The 20,121-nt window shown below is 39.2% G+C and overlaps 1 protein-coding gene across 2 annotated transcripts in view; it reads right to left on the reverse strand.

Moving 5' to 3' along the window:
- Xpot (exportin for tRNA) overlaps positions 1 to 20,121 on the reverse strand; it is a 46,238-nt gene that overhangs the window by 6,831 nt on the left and 19,286 nt on the right. For both annotated transcript variants that reach the window (XM_042698894.1, XM_042698895.1), the window contains exons 10-23: positions 19,988 to 20,026; positions 19,798 to 19,860; positions 17,837 to 17,961; positions 17,141 to 17,285; positions 16,872 to 16,991; positions 16,535 to 16,629; positions 15,780 to 15,849; positions 13,274 to 13,512; positions 11,751 to 12,036; positions 9,939 to 10,128; positions 8,293 to 8,409; positions 7,944 to 8,059; positions 7,369 to 7,416; positions 714 to 785 (exon numbers count right to left, since the gene is read on the reverse strand). In XM_042698894.1, the coding sequence (XP_042554828.1) occupies positions 714 to 785; positions 7,369 to 7,416; positions 7,944 to 8,059; positions 8,293 to 8,409; positions 9,939 to 10,128; positions 11,751 to 12,036; positions 13,274 to 13,512; positions 15,780 to 15,849; positions 16,535 to 16,629; positions 16,872 to 16,991; positions 17,141 to 17,285; positions 17,837 to 17,961; positions 19,798 to 19,860; positions 19,988 to 20,026 (1,725 nt within the window). The remainder of the gene's footprint in view (positions 1 to 713; positions 786 to 7,368; positions 7,417 to 7,943; positions 8,060 to 8,292; positions 8,410 to 9,938; positions 10,129 to 11,750; positions 12,037 to 13,273; positions 13,513 to 15,779; positions 15,850 to 16,534; positions 16,630 to 16,871; positions 16,992 to 17,140; positions 17,286 to 17,836; positions 17,962 to 19,797; positions 19,861 to 19,987; positions 20,027 to 20,121) is intronic.

Below are 20,121 nucleotides of genomic sequence, written 5' to 3' on the forward strand. Positions count from 1 at the left end.
AGGCAGGTGTTTTACAACTTGATCCACACCTCCACTTCTGGCTGTGTGCTAATTAATAGAGTCTCTCCGATCTGGCTACATGATGGGCTTTGAACAAGGATCACAGATCTCAGCCTCCTGTGTAGCTAGCCCCTAGCACCTGGCATGAAGTAACTCGATTTTATTAAAAAAAAAAAATCAAGAGAATGCAATCTGGCTTTCTCTCTCTCTTTTTTTGCCAGTGCTAGGGCTTGAACTCAGGGCCTGGGCACTGTGCCTGAGCTTCTTTTGCTCAAGGCTAGCCCTCTAACACTTGAGCCACAGGGCCACTTGCAGCTTTTTCTTTTTATGTGGTGCTGAGGAATTGAGCCCAGAGCTTCATGCACGCAAGGCAAGCACTCTACCACTAAGCCGTACTCCCAGCCCTCTCGGTCTCTCTTTTTTGTACTGGCACAGGGGCCTGCCAGGGCCTACTGACTGTATATAAATCTTTGGCTCAAAGTTAGCATTCTTCTTCAGCTCAAAGCTAGCTCTATCACTTGAGCCAGAGGTCCATTTTCATTTTTAGGTTGTTAACTGGAGTCTCATGGACTTTCCTGCCTGGACTAGCTTTGAACTTCAATCCTCAGGTCTCCTGGCTCAGTGTGGTTTTCTTGCATTAAAATTTAAATTGAAGTATTTACTCACCTTTACTTAACTAAATTAAGATCTAGATTTACCAGGAAAGCTCTTACCTGAATTATTTCAGGAGCTACTTGCAAGGAAGGCAGATACTCTTGTTGAAGATACTGAACACATTCTGGACCCTAAGATTAAAAGATAATTACAACCCAGTTATTTTCTTTTTGGAGATTAGTAACACTTAGTAATTGGAGCAACACACACACAACACACTTTAATGGCAACAGATTATTAAGAACAAAGACTCTAGAACCAGATTGCCTTGATTTGAAGCCTGGTTATTTCAGAACCTAAGCTTCTCCATTGAAAAAATGAGGTTAGTAGGGGTTGAGACTGTAGCTAAGAGACAGAGCACTTGTGGAGCATGTGTGTCTGTTCTCTAGCACAGGAAGAAAAAAAGGTTATTATGAGAATTTGATGAATTAAGAAACAAAGTTTAGAATATCTCAATATTCACTTCATAATATCATGATTAGTGTTAAGTACTGCTAAAGATTGTTTCTAAATCCAGGCCACAAAGGTAGAACCTTCCATGCACTGAAAAGGGACAGCAACACAAGTGCGCCTGTCAGTCTTCCACTGTGTGGATTACAGATGTCTGTGGGATGAGGGAAAGCCTCCAAGTGGTGAGCAGTGCCGGATAATGACTATCTTTAGAAATCAAAGTACAGGCAAGTAAGGAGGAACAAAATATGATAGAAAACAACAGTTCTAAAAGCACACCTTTCTTTTCCCATTCAATAAGGGATTTAGTAGTCAGATGTAATAGATGAGCAAACCATGAATGAGGAATTGCTTGTCTGCAGCTGATTCAATTTTTACTAAAAAGCATTTAAAAGTCACCGAACTTGAGACCACTGAACATCAAGAGAGGTGATCTAGTACATGATCCATCCATCCATCCATCCATCCATCCATCCATCCATCCATCCATCCATCCATCCATCCATCCATCCATCCATCTATCCATGTATTCCTTTATCTTTACTTTTATCTTTATGGGAGTATGGGAATAAGCTTGGTGGAAGGAATAGAGAACTCTTACAAACCAACCCCTCTATCTCACTCCTTCCCTGCTTCTACAAAGAAAACTAGGATACCATTTAAAAATGGTTTTCCTTTAGCAATTTCACTTTCAAATCTGAATTTGACTTTTAAAGGCTTTAAATATGTTGATTGTCACAACCTGAAAGTAGCAGTCGCTAAAATCAAATGAATCCATCTTTTTTCAATGAACTTTTTGCATTAACACCTGGATTTGGTGTTTAATATTACTGCTCCTCAGAGGATTTCTTCATGTTCATTCTGCCTTGATTACTAGCTCTGTAAGCCAAAAGGTCTAGTTTTAAACTTAAGGAGAGGTCAAATAAGATCTGTTAATTGAGGAGAGCTAACACTACCTTGTTCCCTTCTTACCTTTTCCTTTGGTCTACCCTCTCTACTTCTCATAATCTCGTATAACCCCTCTATTATTAAAAATACTGATCTTTAAAATAAAAGCTGGAAAAATGTTTGTGTGCAAAGTAGTTACACAATGAGGAAATATGAAGAAATACATTTCTGAATACTGCTTCACTTAATTCTGTATTTAAATTAGGATTTCTATGGACAAATGCTTTTCAACTATAAAAAGCATTCTAACTCCTTTTCATTCCCCATCTACCTCAAGTCTCTAACATCCAACAATGTTACTGGTCTTTCCCCTAAGCCTTTTTACTTTTTAATTCCTATAACATACTTGGCCCTAGGGTCTATTTCTAGGGTGCTCTGGACTCTTGATTTAAAGTCATGATCTGTTAATGCCATGTCTTAAATGCCGGTATTTGCTGAAGACAAAAATGCAAAGTAGAATGGAAATAATAAAATGAACTATGTTTATTATTTTGTCAAAATGTAAGCAAAGGCTTCATAACATTTTATTTCATTCAGATGTACCTTTTATTTCTGCAGAATACATTGTCTTTAGCTAATGAGTTGCCTATTGTTTTGGAAAACAAAGTTAATATGCCATGCATGTACAGTTTTGTTTATATTATACATTTAAAGATAATGCTAATAACCTATATAAATTTGTGACTTGAAGCCTAAAATATAATCTTCTTTACTAATTCATACATTCAAAACAAAAATTCCTTATAGCATAGAAACCAACTGAATTGCCTTCAAAATTTAGCAATGTTTTAGCTAAATCTCATGTTAACTGAATTTTTCTTTATTTGGTCAGTCATAGGTCTAGAACTCTGGGCCTGGGCACTGTCCTAGAACTCTATAGCTCAAGGCTAGCCATGGCACCATTTCTGGTTTTCTGGTGGTTAATTGGAGATGAGTCTCACAGACTTTCCTGCTAGGGCTGGCTTCAAACCATTATCCTCAGATCTCAGCCTCCTGGGTAGGATAACAGGAGTGAGCCACTGGCACCCAACTCTTAACTGAAATTTTTTAAAAAATATTGTTAGGCTGGGGATGTGGCTCAGCTCAGTGGTAGAATACTTGCCTAGCATGCATGAAACCCTGGGTTTGATTCCTCAGTACTACATAAGCAGAAATATCCAGAAATGGCACAGTGGCTGAAGTGGTAGAGCTCTAGCCTTGAGCACAGAGAGACTTAGGGACAGAGACCAAGCCCTGAGTTCAACCCCCAGGTCCACCAAAAAAAAAAAAAAAAAAAAATTAAAAAAACAATTTTAAGCTGGGCACTGGTGGCTCACGCCTGTAATCCTAGATACTCAGGAGGCTGAGATCTGAGGTTCATGGTTCAAAACTAGCCCAGGCAGGAAAGTCTGAAATTCCTATCTCCAATAAACTACTAGAAAACTGGAAGTGATGCTGTAGCTCAAGTGGTAGAGCGCTAGCCTTGAGCTGAAGAGCTGAGGGACAGTGCTCAGGCCAAGTTAAGCCCCATGACCGACCAAAAAATAAATAAATAAACCAGCAGGTAGTTAAAGCTTTAATGAACTTTTTAAACAAAGGAGTAAAACTTTCATTAGTTATTTGGACCTTTTGTTCAAAGTGATGAGAATGTTATGCTAATAGTGTGGTAGTAGCAGGTTTAAAGTAGCCAAAAGCCATGTTGTTTATTTGCTGGTCTGTGACCTCTTATTGTATGTGTTTCTTTTTGGTCAGTCATGGGGCTTGAACTCTGGTCTTGGACACTGTCCCTGTGCTCTTCAGCTCAAGGTGAGTGCTCTCCAGCTTGAGCCACAGCGCCACTTCCAGTTTTCTAGTGGTTTATTGGAGATAAGAGTCTCATGGACTTTCCTGCCTGGGCTGGCTTTGAATTGTGATCCTTAGATCTCAGGCTCCTGAGTAGCTAGGATTACAGGTGTGAGCCACTGGCGCCTGGCTTTTTTTTAAAATTGTGTTTTATATCAGAGTACTTAGTAAGAGTAACAAATCATCTTAGTCTTAATTTTTCAAAAAGATAAATAAAGTCATGACCTGACTAATTCTTTCACTCCCATCACTTTACCAAAAACCAAAGTGAAATCCATATTTTGATCAACCTTCTTCCAAAGAGCTCTCTGAATGTTTTTTCCCACCTAACTCAACTAAATTACAACCCTAATGCCCATTAACTTCCCCAGTTTTCACATTTTTAACAAAAGGCTTAAAAAAACATTATAGAAGACACTGGGTTGAAAACAGGCTTTACAAATTCGCGGGGGGGGGGGGGGGGGGGATTAGGGAGGGAAGGGATGGTAGGGGGAAAACAAAGGAGGGGGTAACAGCTTGGCAGGAAATGTACTCATGTAACTGTAACCCCTCTGTACAGTATCTTTACAATTAAAAAAAAATTATAGCACAGGCTAGCCTGTACACTCAATCCTTCTGCCACTGCCACCCAAGTGCTGGGATTGCAGGTATGTTCCACTGTGCCTGGCTTTAAAAAATGCTTTTAACAGGGCTGGGAAGGTGACTCAGTGGTGGAGTGCTTGCCTTGCACGCATGAGGCCCTGGGTTGGATTTCTCAGCACCACATAAGCAGAAAAAAAAAACAGAAGTGGCGCTGCGGCTCAAGTGCTAGCCTTGAGCTGAGGGACAATGCCCATGCCCCACGACCAGCAAAAAAAAAAGCTTTTAACTATCTATTCGCATTACTTTTTAGCTATACTTCTGCCTCCACATGTTAGCTTAACAAGAAAACCTACTTTCCAGCAAATTCACTATGCAACATCTGATCCATTACACAATCACTTAACTACCCAGAGTGCCAGCATGCCTTCTTTTGTCAGTCTAACCAATATATATCAGTTTTAAGACCTACCTCCTCCCTAAATCCTTGCCTAAATCCTTCCTGGGGTAAAAACTGCTTTTTCAGCTTTAGTTCTACAAATTTTATACATCTTAAGTTTCATGCAGTGGTTCTCTTAGATGCTGAGCTCTACCAATACAGGAGATACTTATTCATTTTTGTATATTTTTTCTTTTTGTCAGTTGTAAGGCTTGAACTCTAGGGTTGTGCGCTGTCCTTGAGCTCTTCAGCTCAAGGCTAGGGCTCTACCACTTGAGCCACAATGCCACTTCCGGTTTTCTAGTGGTTTATTGGAGATAAGAGTCTCATAGACTCTTATCCAAGGTTGGCTTTGAACCATGATCCTCAGATCTCAGCTTCCTGAGGTAGCTAGGATTACAGGCATGAGCCACCAGAGCTCGGCATCATTTTTGTGTATTTTTTTCTGTTGGCCTGAAACACACACATCCTTCAGTCTAATACACAGCAGCTGTAGAGAAAATTCTGAATTGAAAACGCTTCCAATCTCTTATCACAATAAAAAACAACCCTCAAGCTTAGAGTATACAGCTAAAAAGAGACAAGTCAGGGGCTGGGAAGGTGGCTCAGTGGTAGAGTGCTTGCCTTGCATACCTGAGGCCCTGGGTTTGATTCCTCAGCACCACATAAGCAAAAAGAAAAAAGCTGGAAGTGGCGCTGTGACTCAAGTGGTAGAGTACTAGCCTAGAGCTGAGGGACAGTGCCCAGGCCCAGAGTTCAGGCCCCATGACCAGACCGCCCCCTCCCCCCCCCCAAAATATTAAAAAGAGACAAGTCACAGCTTATGCTCAGGGGGAGAAGGGAACTGCTAGATCTTTTGCTGACTGCAGCTAGGAGAAGGGCTGATCCTAAGCTGGCTGGCTGGTTCTGAGAGGAATTTTCAATACCTAGATGTGTGAATGTGTGGCTCAACTGATACAACACTTGCCTAACAAGTGCAAGGCCATGAATTCAAACCTCAGCACTGCTGAAACAAACAAACAAACAAAAGTATCTTATGTTTAAATAGGTAAGTTTGCTAGTGACCAAGTTGTTTGAAAATACTTTATATTACTTACAGTTTCTACAAATGATTAGATTAACAAAATGGAAGCAATGAATGTCTTAAATCATTTGTCATAACCAAGAAAATAAAGGAATCTGGCTATGAAGAAGTTGGATCTTGAAATTTAGTTGAGATTCTTTTTTTTTTTGGGTCCGGTTGTAGGGCCTGAACTCTGGGCCTGGGCATTGTCCCTCAGCTCTTCAGCTCAAGGCTAGCGCTCTACCACTTGAGCCACAGCACCACTTCAGGCTTTTTTTCTTTTTGCTTATGTGGTGCTGAGGAATCGAACCCAGGGCCTCATGCATGCAAGGCAAGTGCTCTACCACTGAGCCACCTTCCCAGCCCTAGTTGAGATTCTTTATATCCTTTGTCAAACTAAAACAAATACAAGTTCTAACATTTTAATCTCATGACCCAAAATCTGGCTTATAGCAAATACTGCTTCCATTTTACCTCTCCCATACACATTAAAAAAATTAGAATAGAATTTTTTTTTCAGTACTAGGTTTGAACTCAAGACCTTGCATCTGTGAAACAAGTTCTATATCAGTTGTGCCATACCTACTACCAGTCCTTTTTTGCCTCCGCTATTTTTTCATATAGTCTCAGATTTTTGCCTGGGGCCAGCTTCAGGCTATGATCCCCATACCTCTGCTTCTTTTTTTTTTTTTTGGTTGGTGGTGGGGCTTGAATTCTGGACCTGGGTGCTGTCCCTCAGCTCTTCAGTTCAAGGCTAGTGCTCTACCACTTGAGCCACGATACCACTTCGGTTTTCTAGTGGTTTATTGGAGATAAGAGTCTCATGGACTTTCCTTCCCAGGCTGGCTTTGAATTGTGATCCTCAGATCTCAGCCTCCTGAGTGGCTAGGATTACCGGCACAGGCTCATACCTCTGCTTCTTCCACAGTTATGATTATAGATGCATACCTCCTCACCCAGCTTGTTGGTTTAGATAGATTGCCTCACTAACTTTATTTTTTGCATAGGCTGGCCTTTAATTACAATCCTTCTAATCTCTACAAGTAGCTGAGACTGCCAGGAGCCAGTAGTTTACGCCTATAATCCTAGTTACTCAGGAGGCTGAGATCTGAGGATCATGCTTCAAATCCAGCTGGGGCATACAAGTTCCTGAGACTCTTCTCCAATTAACCACCAGAAAACTAGAAGTGGTGCTGTGGCTCAAGTAGTGGAGCACTTACTTGCCTTGAGCTGAAGAGCTCAGGTACAGCACCCAGGCCCACAGTTCAAGCCCCACCACCAAAAAACCAAAAAAGTAGCTGAGATTGCAGGTGTACCCCATCATACTGGCTCAAGAACGTGAGTCAAACACAATTAAAACCATACCAACGATTATATGAAATGAGAATAAAAGAGCATAGACCACAAATCTTACCCGTTTGAGATGAATTGTTTTCAGTGTCACAGCACACTCAGATAGAGCCTGTGAAAAACAAGAAATTTAACACAATTTTTGGTTACTAATCCAACTTTTTGTTTGGCCATTGCAGGAAAAATATGTACTCCTAAGTAAATATTTCCTTAGAAACAAAGAAGGAACAGAGGACAGGATGGTGGATAATACACAGGGGAATAAGTGAGTTGGATAGGAAGAGAGAAAAAAATGTGCATTTTAATGTAATAAATTATAATTACCAAACTCAGCTCTTACTAGTTTGTGGAGAATTGAGAAATAGAGTTGAGAACTAAGAAAAGGACAACTATCTGACAAATTAGCAAGGTAAGATTGTGGGAAGCTATCACATGAAGGTCACTTGATACTCTTAATAGGAGGGAAAAGTGTAGGTAAAGTAGTAGGAGAGGCTGGGGCTGCAGGCCATGATACTAGCATATGCAAGGCCGCTGATTTGATCCCCAGCATTGCAAGTCAATAAAATACAACCTCTGGCATTAAAGAAGGAATTAATAAATATAATCTACAAAAGGCAAAAAAAGATAGTAGGAGTTTACCAGTACTGTTTGTGCATCTGCCAGGTCAAAAGTTTGTTTTAAAGGTGCCAGGAAACAAGCAGGGACAATGTGCTTATAAACAAAATCTGCAAATCCCACTGGTCCATCTTTACCTCCTGTCAAGAGAATTCAAATTTTCATGATGTATAAAGAATGTCAATCTAATACAAGAGAAAAATCCAAGTCCCAGTTCCCACTAATGTTTGGACTAAATCTTACGAAACAGGTCAGGGAATGAAGGTTTAAAAAAAAAAATACACTACATTATCAGGTGTGTGTGGGTTGTAGCTCAGTGGCAGAATGCTTGACCAATGTGTTTGATTCCCAGCATCCAAAGGAAAAAAATTACCCCAGAGTTCCACCAGCTTTGAGAGAATGATAAAACATGTTTTCTGTGCAATTGGATCCGGATAGTCAACTGCTCCTTGAATAATGGTAAACAGCACTTGTTCTACATTTTCTGCACCTGAAGAGAAAAAACTAGTGTAATTGCAAAACAAACACATATGCACACAAAATATAAAAAGGCAAGCTGAAACTCTCATTTCATATACAGTAACAAGTCCAAAGGTATTTATAGAGCTGATTAAAAAAAAAAAAAACAAAAAACCTTGATCTTTATTAACTGGACATCTACATTTTAAGCACAAGCCAATATTCCCTTGATATCATGTCCTGTGTATTTTTTTTTTTTTTTTAATTTTTTTGGTCGGTTGTGGGGCTTCAACTCTGGGCTTGGGCACTGTCCCTGGAATCTTCAGCTCAAAGCAAGGGCTCTACCACTTGAGCCACAGTGCCACTTGTGGTTTTCTGGTGGTTTATTGGAGATAGGAGTCTCATGGACTTTCCTGCCCGGGCTGGTTCTGAACCATGATCTTCAGATCTCAGCCTCCTGAGCAGCTAGGATTATAGTTGTGAGCCACTGGTGCCCAGCCCTATGCATTTCTTATGTAACAGAATTTTCTACCTTGATCTATACAATCTTGCTTATTTTTCTTATTTAGTATACTTATTTCTTTTAATGCAGTTCCTAGGGCTTAAACTCAGGGTCCAGGTGATATCCCTGAGCATTTTCGTTCAAGGCTTATGCTCTATCATTTGAACCACAGCTCTACCTCTGGCTTTTTTTTTTGGTTAATTGGTGAAGAGTATCATGGACTTTCCTGCCTGGGTTGGCTTCAAATCACAATCCTCAGATCTCATCCTCCTAATTAGGTTTACACATGAGCCACTGGCAATGTGGCTCTTGTCTGTGTTTGAGATGGCAATTTGGCCACTAGAGTATTATTAAAGAAACAATAGTATTATATATAAATATATATAACAGAGTATTACTAAAGAGAAACTGAACAAAAATTAATTTTTTTTTGTTGGTCATGGGGCTTGAACTCTGGGCCTATGTGCTGTCCTTTAGCTCTTCAGCTCAAGGCTAGCACTCTACCACTTGAGCTACAGTGCCACTTCCGGTTTTCTGGCATTTTATTGGAGGTAAGTCTCATGGACTTTCCTGTCTGGGGTGGCTTTGAGCTGCGATCCTCAAATTTCAGCCTCCTGAGTACCTAGGATTATAGGCCTAAGCCACCGGCACCTGGCACAAAAATTAATTTTAAGGTACTTTCAATGAAAATAATTGATTTCTATGCTAAAAATAACGAACTATTCTTAGAGGCCAACATAAAACTATTTCAAAGTTTCATGCTGGGCTGGGATGTGGCTTAGTAGCAGAGTGCTTGCCTGGCATGCATGAAGCCCTAGGTTTGATTCCTAAGTACCAGATATGCAGAAAAAGCTGGAAGTGGTGCTGTGGTTCAAGTGGTAGAGTGCTAGCCTTGAGCAAAAGAAGCTCAGGAACAGTGCCCAAAACCCTGAGTTCAAGTCCCAGGACTGGCTAAAAATATTAAAATGTCAAATCTACCTTCATTCACCCGTTCATGTGCACGTTACTACTGTGGCAAGAACTTAAGCAGACAAAACAGACCTGGCAGGCATTCCCACCTTGATTTGCTATAACCTCACTCATTCCACTGCCAGTGACTGTTTGCAGGAAGGCAAAGTAACTCCTCCTCAACATTTGCTTCTCTAAAGCTGCTGACTGGTCATTCTCTTCTGCTGGTCGGCGTAGCACTTCAAAAATTGCATGAAGTAGAGGCATAAACATCTGTTGTAAAAATGGGGATACCTGTATCTGAAAATAAGAAACAACTATTACTACATTTCATATTATACAATTCAACTAGTAAATTCAATTTACAGACAAATTCTACAGGAGGAATATGTAGGTGTAACTCCCCTGAACAAGTAAAGTACTGTTTATCAAAACACCAGGAAGTTGAAAGACACAAAGGGTGAGCAAATGTACATTATGTAAAAAATGAACTTTGTAAACTTGAGGGTAGGGACAAGAAGGTAGAAACTTAATTGGGGGCTGCACAGAAGGACAGGTTACATTGACCAAGAAGCATTGTGCTCATAACATGACTTAGGGAATGGTAACCCCCTTGCACAATTACTTAATAACAACATTTATAATATAAAAATATTTTTTAAGTGACATGCTATATATAACATATAGTGAGACATCCAGATCAGTAAGTTCTACCTACAGCTTAAGATTCAGGTTAAAACTATAGATGCTCATGGACTATTTTCAAATTTAAGTTCCTAAGAAATGAATTCAATTACTAAGTGATAGCTCTGAACAAATATGTTAACCTCTCTGTATGTTTTCTCATATAGGTAAAATTTTACCTCCAGTGCTTGTTATGAAGATCAAATTATAGTGTGCAAAAGAAGTTCAGAATAAATGTTAAATAAAGAATATTTACTCCTTTACTCCCGTCCTCCCATCTTTCCCTCATCCCCCCTTCTCCTGCCAGTTCCTGGGCCTGAACTCAAAGCCTCATGCTCACTCGGCTTGATTGTTTGCTCATAGCTGGTATTCTACCAATTAAGCCATGACTCCAGACCTCTTTTTTGCTGGTTAATTGGGTCTCAAGGACTTTTTGGCCTGATGTAGCTTCAAACTGTAATCCCTCAATCTCAGCCTGAGTATCTAGGATTATAGATGTGAACCACTGGCACCGAGCAATGTTAGCCTTTTTTTTTTTTAATTGGTCTTGACCTCTGGGCCTGGGTGCTGTCCCTCAGCTCTTCAGTTCAAGGCGAGCACTCTACTACTCGAGCCACAGCGCACTTCTGGTTTTCTGAGTGGTTTATTGGAGGTAAGAGTCTCACTTTCATGCCTTGGCTGGCTTTGAAAGGGGATCCTCAGATCTTAGCCTCCCGAGTAGCTAGGATTATAGATGTGAGCTACCAGCGCCCCACTGTTAGCCATTTTTATTAGTAAATTTGTACCTGGATTTAATTTCTCTGTACATAAAACTGACTTTTGTACATTGAGTTGCTTTTCACTCCTACTTGTACTTCCTCCTATCACTAGGGATGACAGGTACACACCACCATGCCCAGCTATTGATTGAGATGGGAGTGTTGTGAACTTTTTGCCTTGAACCATTATCCTCCAAACCCCACCTCTCAAAGTAGCTAGGATTACAGGCTTGAGCTACCATGAGTAACTTCAATAATGTTTAAATTTGCTTTTCTTAGTGTTTCTGCTATACTGAGTAGATAGTGAGGTTTTATCAAAACATCTAGTAAGCCTGACCTATGTATCAGACAATGTGCTAGATATTGGGGGTGACAAATTCACATGATCAATGTCATTAAATAACTTTTAAAAAAAGAAACCAATACAATCAGGTTTTCAGTCAGAGAGGAGCGTTAAGAAGAGTCTCTGGTTTGTGATACCTTAAATTTGGCCGTAATTTGGTTGATAAGAGGAATGAATTCCTGGAGGTCTTTTGCTTCACAATCTTTGAGCATGTGTTCTGAGGCAGATGGGATAAATGGAAGAACTTCTTCTTCTAGGCAAATAATCATTCGATGAAGGAAAGTTCGAACTCCACTTCTGAGAATGTCCTTTTGTAAGGGACAACTGAGGGCTGGCAAGAATGTCTGTAAACAGTCCAGATAAACTTCCGAACAGCCACATTGCTTCACAGTCTGCTTGTTGCTGAATGCTTTGCTGGTTCGACTACATTAACCAAAACCCACACAACCAGATTTAGTTTTACTCTGTAAGTTTATAGATTTTTCAAAAGCAGCAAATCACTGAATAACTAAGAAACGAACTCCTTATTTTCCAGATAAGATATTTTCCTTACATCTTCAGCTAATATGGTTATGTATAAACTATTGCTTCTCGATATTGTTTCCACAACAAAATGCTCAAAGCAAATTAAATCAATGAGATGTAATCTCATATTTGTGTTTAAATGCTTTACTAAAATTTTGAACAAAGTGTACAGAAAAGTGATGACCTTGTGTTTGAACTAGACAAAAAAAGACTCATTTAAACATAGAAAACAGTGGGGTTGGGAAGGTGGCTCAGTGGTAGAGTGCTTGCCTTGCATGCCTGAGACCCTGGGTTCGATTCCTCAGCACCACATAAGCAAAAAGAAAAAAGCTGGAAATGGCACTGAGGCTCAAGTGGTAGAGCGCTAGCCTTGAGCTGAAGAGCTGAGGGACAGTGCCCAGGCCCAGAGTTCAGGCCCCACGACCGGACCCAAAAAAAAAAAAACATAGAAAACAGTTTTCAGAATCAAGTTACTTATATAACCTGCCTAAGATCTGGATCTTGCTCTAAATTATTCCATAGAAACTTTTTTTCTATATAACTTCTAAGTAACTATCACTATAACTTTCACTTTCATCTATTAATAAAAAGTATATGACGGGCTGGAGGAGTGGCTCAAGTGGTAGAACACCTGCCTACCAAATAAAAAGTATAAGCACAGATAAAGTTGACTGCTTGGGTGGTCATCAGAAACATGCAGCAGCTCAAGAGAAATTTCAGGCCTTCTCCTTAAGGTACCAAGACTACCCTGAGGGCTAGTGTTGAATAAATTAGTCTCAAGCAGATCAAGCATAAAGCCCTGAGTACAAAACCTAGTAACACATACAAAAAAAGACTACCCAGGTCCCCTCATGTATCATTGGCATATGAACATTTCAGGTAACATCCTTAAATACACAATTGATTTATACTAAAGAAGACAGAGTAGTTTTAGACAAGACATCAAGGGGGAAAAAACGGAGAGTAATTTGTGATTTATTCCTTATCTAAATCTAATTCATGGATTAATAAGAGAAAAGTTTAGGCCATTTTCTGAACAATTTAGCTTTGAAAAAAGTTATGTATCTGTCCTTAAAAAAAGTCTAAGTTCTGCTTGTAAACACATTTTACAATCTTAATTGAAAAGTATGCTCACCTGGCAAATCCAACAGCATGGTTGAGGCAGTCGGCTAGAGATGCCTGCCTTTCTTCATCTTGTGCCATCATCAATTTCTCTAACAGAATTTTAAACTTCTCCATTAGTGGAGTCAACAGATTCCTCATTAATGCTTGCTTCCTTTCTGCAGGGTATTCACTATTAACAATCAGCACTCCAGCTGTCTCATAAATGAACAGCTGATCATCACTGCTCAGCAAGGACTGGTAGCCATTTTCCTAGAATGAAACATCACCTCACTATTTATTTTCAGTTTCTTTCATTTAATCAGAATAAGCAGAAGAGGGAAAGGAGATACATTTTACATACCAACCCATAGATTACAAAAACTCATTTTTTCCCTAAACCATATAGTAAAAACTTATAATGAAAGGTCAAAAAGAGTGTACTTAGCATGTAGAAAGACTTTGCTTCTGGGCTGGGAAGGTGGCTCAGCGGTAGAGTGCTTGCCTTGCATGCATGAAGCCATGAGTTTGATTCCTCAGCACCACATAAGCAGAAAAAGCCAGAAATGGTATTGTGGCTCAAGGGTAGGGTGCTTAGCTTTTGAGCTTAATAGCTGAGGGATAGCACCCAGGCCCAGAAACAAACATTCCCTATACTGGTCAATTGTTGTTAACAGGTTTTGTTAATTTTTACAGGTATGCTTTCAAAGAGGCATGAGAAGGGAAGTAAAAAAAAGTTCATGAAGACTCTCTTGTTCAAAGACTAACAAATTACATAAAAACCTACTTTGAAAACAGGTATAAATTATGTAGTAGTTTTATTATCAAAGAAATACTCATCCATTGAAAGCATAATGTCTTGAAGAACTGGGCACCAGTGGCTCACAGTTCAAAGCCAGTTAGGTAGTAGTTGTTAAACTCCATCTCCAAACTAGCCAGTAAAAGCAGGGCTAAAGACATGGCTCACATGGCAGAACACCATTCTAGCAAGCTCTAAGCCCTGAATTCAAACCCTAGTATTAAAGGCCAAGGATTTATTATATACATGCTAGGACTTATCTGTGTTCTAAGAGAACACAAACATAAAATAGCTAGGACTGGATACTCATAGCCCTACTAAGTAGTCATTATTCAAGAAACAAAATTTGAATTGGCTTTTAATATAGCAAAAGTAGAGTGCAGGTAGAGAAAGAAACACAATCCTTGATTATGTGTACCATATGAAAAATGGGCTATTTCCAGTATTTGTAACATAATACAACTTTCTAAAAGCCTAAGTTTCACAGATCAGTTAAATGTGAACTACCAAGGCATTAACTGGCACCCACAGTAATGACTGCCTTTAAAACAACTGATCAGGGGCTGGGAAGGTGGCTCAGTGGTAGAGCGCTTGCCTTACATGCGTGAGGCCCTGGGTTCGATTCCTCAGCACCACATAAGCAAAAAGAAAAAACCTGGAAGTGGCGCTGTGGCTCAAGTGGTAGAGTGCTAGCCTTGAGCTGAAGAGCTGAGGGACAGTTCCTAGGCCCAGAGTTCAGGCCCCACGACTGGACCAAAAAAAACCCAAAACAACAACAACAAAAAACAACTGATCAATCAAGGTGTCAGTGGCTCACACCTGTAATCCTAGCTACTTAGGACGCTGAGATCTGAGGATGACAGTTCAAAGCCAGCCTGGGCAGGAAAGTCTGTGAGACTCTCTTATGTCCAATAAACTACTCAGAAAAAGTCAAAGTGATGCTGTGGCTCAAGTAGTAAGCTCAGAAAGGCTCAGGGACAGAGCCTAGGCCCTGAGTTCAAGCCCCAAGACTGGCAGGAAAAAAAAAAAAGAAAAAAAATCAATCAAGGTTTTACTTTACACAAAAGTATGTACAAAGCTGGGCACCAGTGGCTCACGCCTATAATCCTAGCTACTCAGGAGGCTGAGATATGAGGATCATGGTGCAAAGCAAGCCTGGGCAGGAAAGCCCCCAAGAGACTCTTATCTCCAATAAAACACCAGAAAATGAGAAGTGACACTGTGGCTCCTGTGGTAGAGCGCTAGCCTTGAGCTGAAGAGCTGAGGGACAGCACCTAGGCTGAGTTCAAGCCCCATGACTGACCCCCCCCCAAATAAAAGTGTACAAGTCAAAATATACTTACAAAATATCTCAAATTAAATTTAATAAAATGAACACCACTGGAATTTAAATATCTTACCCTAAGCCCGAATACATACATGAAAAAACTTTAGTGTAACAGAATAACTAATACTATTATAGTTCTAGACAAGAGAATTTAAATGCTGTTTTTTTCTTCTTTATAACATGAACACTTAGCAGCACAGAGGAATCAGACCACACTCCACATTACCCAATTTATAAGTCATCTCTTGATTCCTTTCCAACACAATGTTTTATAATACCAGAACAACAAAAACTTTGTAAACAAACTTCTCTCTACCCCCAGTTGGAAAAAGGAAGAAAGCTCACAAAGGCAAAGGCTAATGGCATATATGACTGCAATGCTAATTAGGGAAGATACCTAAGAATTATACTTACAGGTGGAGAAAGGGCTAATAAATCTTGTATTCTATTCAAAATATCTTCAATAAAAGGATTCATTTGTTTACTAAATAAAGGTGAAAGGGAAAAAAAAATCACAAGTCAATAATAATGCTCAAAAATTGCTAAAATACCAAATTCCTGTTAAAACTAAAGAAAGAATTCAATTCTAGGATAGCCACATCTGATTAAGATTAGTGTTAGCAATTAAAAAAAATTCCATCTATCTGCTCTACAATCTTATAATTAAGTACTTTTCATACTAGAAACTGGTATTAGTAAAGAATACTACAAAACAGATTAAGGGACAAAGCATGTACCAAACAAATAATATGAAAAACTACCAGTTACTGCTAAACAAAGCGCCTGCCTATGGAGCAGACAAAGAAGTCATAACAGGGCTGGGAAGTTGGCTCAGTGGTAGAATGGTTGCCTCCCAACCATGAGACCCTGGGTTCGATTCCTCAGTACCATATAAGAAAGAAAAAAAGCCAGAATTGGCACTGTGCCTCAATTAGTAGGGTGCTAGCCTGAGCTGAAGAGCTGAGGGACAGTGCCCAGGCCCAGAGTTCATCCCCCACGACCGACAAAAAACAAACAAACTCGTAACAAATAACAAACACATCTTACTATAGAAAGCACATCTTAGAACAGAAAGAACCAAACTGCTCCCAGGCTTTACAAATTTTATATATCTATTTTATAGTTCTAGAAAAAAGAACTCTACAAAATAGCTGCAGTTTTATACTTACTTGAGAGATTTGACAAATCTAGAAAACAGGTAAGCAGTTCTGCTTCGTACTTTAGCACTAGAATGTCGCAGGCCCCTGTGATCTAAGAAAGCCATCTAAAGGAACAAACACAGTTTTACTATTTCTACTCTTACTCAAGGTTTTTATTATCTTGCTATATTTTTGTTAAGATCCAATTTTACTCAATAACACAGAGCAAGAATAGACAATCATTTTATACTACACACAAACAGGCTCTTGAGAACTTGTTTTAAATAATAAATTTCTGATTGAGAAAAGTCAGAGGACAGAAAAATACTATTGGAAATATACAGAAAGTGAAAATGCTTATACTTACTAGCACATATGGAATGTGTTGAGGTTCAACTGTGAAAAACTTTTCATATCTAACCACTGTTTCAAAAAACTCCAATGTCACAGATGTATGCTGATAGGAACTGACACCTGATGTTACCAACTGGAATGGAAAAAAAATAAGTCTATTCTTATTTGTTACAATATCAAAAGCCCCAGTATAAACATAAACCAAGCTCTAGCAATTAAGGAACTCCCCTAAGCTTATAGTATAAGCAAAATTATGTTCAAAATAATCTTCAGTATACTTACAGTTCGCATCATATCCTGCAAAGCACTAGCTTTTGAAACATCACCTGAGAAGTGAGCACCATGAGATACTGGAAGAGCTTCTGCCAACATATACAGCAATCTTATTGCTACTTCAACTTCCATAAACCGTGTAGTCTGCCAGTTCCTACCAAGGTGAAACAAGTCAGGAAGATTATAAACGTAATAGTTTTATACAACTAGTAATGTACGAGAGTAACACACCATCAAAACCCTCTTTAGCCAGGTGCCAGTTGCTCATGCTTGTAATCCTAGCTACTCAGGAAGCTGAAATCTGAGGATCTCAAATCAAAGCCAGCCTGGGTAGGAAAGTCCATGAGAATCTTATCTCTAATAAACCACTAGAAAACAGGAAGTGGCGCTGTAGCTCATGGTATAGTGCTCACCTTGAGCTGAAGAGCGCAGGGACAGTGCCCAAGTCCAGAGTTCAAGCCCTACCACCAACCAAAAAAACAACCTCTTTAATGATTAAAAGGCTATACTATTTATTAATTTCACCAAGTCATATAATTTATATCATAAAAGGAGAAAGACCAAAATAAATTACTGAAATAAAGGAAGTAGTTTCCAGAGGTATATGTAAATAATGGATTAATAAGTCAGATAAGGCACTTATTTTAAATCATCATCAGGGATCAAAGGAAAACGTGGGTGTGTTACAAAAACAATAAAACTTACTGCAGTGTAGAACTAAAAACTCTGCGAACAGAAGCCAACAGTAACTCTGGTGACACTTGAGCAAGTCTGTCCAATAATAACTTTAGTTGTTTTCTATATTCTACGAACATGGCTTCATCTTCACCCTAAATAACAAGATAAAGTCATCCTTTAAAAAAATTTAAGACCTGGGTTGGGAAGGTGGCTCAGTGGTAGAGCGCTTGACTTGCATGCCTGAGGCCCTGGGTTTGATTCCTCAGCACCACATAAGCAAAAAGAAAAAAAGCCAGAAGTGGCGCTGTGGCTCAAGTGGTAGAGCGCTAGCCTTGAGCTGAAGAGCTGAGGGACAGCGCCCAGGCCGAGTTGAGGCCCCACAACCAGACCCCCCCCCCCAAAAAAAAAATTTAAGACCTATGCCAGGAGTAGTGGCTCATGCCCGTAATCCTAGCTACTCAGGAAGCTAAGGGCTGAAGATTGTGGTTCAAAGCCACTTGAGCAAGAAAGTCTGTGAGACCCTTATCTCCAGTAAACCACTCAGAAAACCAGAAGTGGTGCCTTGGCTCAAGTGGTAGAGCCCTAGCCTTGAGCTGAAGAGCTGCGGACAGCACCCAGGCCCAGAGTTCAAGCCCCACAACTGACCCAAAAAATAATAATAATAAGGCCTAGAGTAGTGGAACTGGGGAAGCCAAAGCTACCTTCAGTAGTGAAAAGTCAGCCTTGACTTTACCTAAAAATACCAAAATAAAGAAATTTAACCTTTCTTGTTTTGTAAATTTAAGATCTTACAATAGTTCTGTAGTTTTCTGAACTTCTAAATCTTCAATTACTGATCTCTATTTATATATGAAAATCTCTATGCTTAGTACCTTGTCTTCCTTTTGCAAGTACTCCTTCACACAGCCCCAGAACTCAAAGCCACAGCAGGAAGTGGTGGTTAGGGTTGACATTGTGGAGCCAGAATGAGTTTACCTTGGGCTTTGAGACTTCTACCATCTTTTTTATTTGTCTTTCACCTCAAAATGTGTTAATAGTATTGTATGAAGTATTAGAACCCCAGTACGTCCTAAGTTCACTGTGCTCATTTTCACCACCATTATCCTTTTACAGACCAAAGGTTCTAAATTCTTGAAGTGAGAAACAATATACTTTAGCATACATCGAAACAGCAAGTGCCATGACTGAAATTCCAGGAAGCACCCTACAGCCCTTTTGCCTGATGAGAAGCTGACCTCATAACTCTGGAAGACTTTTAACTAAAACAAATCCAGTGAGTTAAGCCAATTTTCTACCATCCCCTACAGACTGAAGATTAGAGGCCAAATGATGGGGCCTCAAGTCATCAATTCTATTAAATATGAAGTTAAATATAATTATGGATAATATAGTCACTATTTTACTAATAGTAATGCTATAAAGTAGTTTTGTCTTTGTAGTCCTGGGGATTGAATTTGTCTCTTTGTGAGCCTTACCACGGTAGACAAGCATTCTACTACTAAGCTATACTCCTAGCCTTACAAAATTTGGTATGTATGTATGTATGCTATGAAGTGTTTTTTGAAAGGGTTGTTAAGCTGGGTTCTATAATCCTGTCTACTCAGTAGGCCTAGACCTTGAGGATCTCAGTTCAAAGCCAGCCTCAACAGAGAAGATCTTGAGACCATATTTATTAACCAGCAAAATGACAGACTAAAGGCCAGGCCCAAACTGTAGAGTGCCAACCACGAACAAGAAAGCTAAGATAAAAAAAAGCACTGTATTCAAGCCCTGGTTCCAGCACCAAACCAAACCAAACAAAAAAATCAAAAGTCAAAGATTAAGGGTCATCTATAATTTTAACCAAAACAGACATCAACATAAACCAGACTATATTAACTGATTTTTTTAATGCTATTTTTTTAAAGAGTTCCAAATGACAAAAATGTGAAACATTACTTTGATATAGAGAAGTGATGAAAATGAATTTCTGAAGCAAAAATTCTTACCTCATTTTCAAAGTTATATTCTTCATCATAAGTCAATTTTTTCATAACGGCCAACATGATTGCCTAAAATTAAGAATAAAATAGCTTTTGTTAACCGGTTTCCTTTCATTTGAAATTAGCTACATTTCAAGGCAGATTCTTGACAAAGAATCTCATTAGTTTAAAAAAAGAGCATAAAGAAGCTAATTACCTCTACATTAGTTTTTTGCTGATCCGAAAGCACTGTAAGCTGTTAAAAAATAAGCAAAGCTTATTAGCATTCCTGAAGTTATGGTTGCTATCAGAATATTTTTCTAATAAATTAAAATCTAAAACATACATTTC

The sequence above is a fragment of the Dipodomys spectabilis genome, unplaced genomic scaffold (genome assembly GCF_019054845.1).
Source record: "Dipodomys spectabilis isolate Male_0828 unplaced genomic scaffold, ASM1905484v1 ptg000234l, whole genome shotgun sequence".
In the NCBI taxonomy this organism is placed as follows: domain Eukaryota; kingdom Metazoa; phylum Chordata; class Mammalia; order Rodentia; family Heteromyidae; genus Dipodomys; species Dipodomys spectabilis.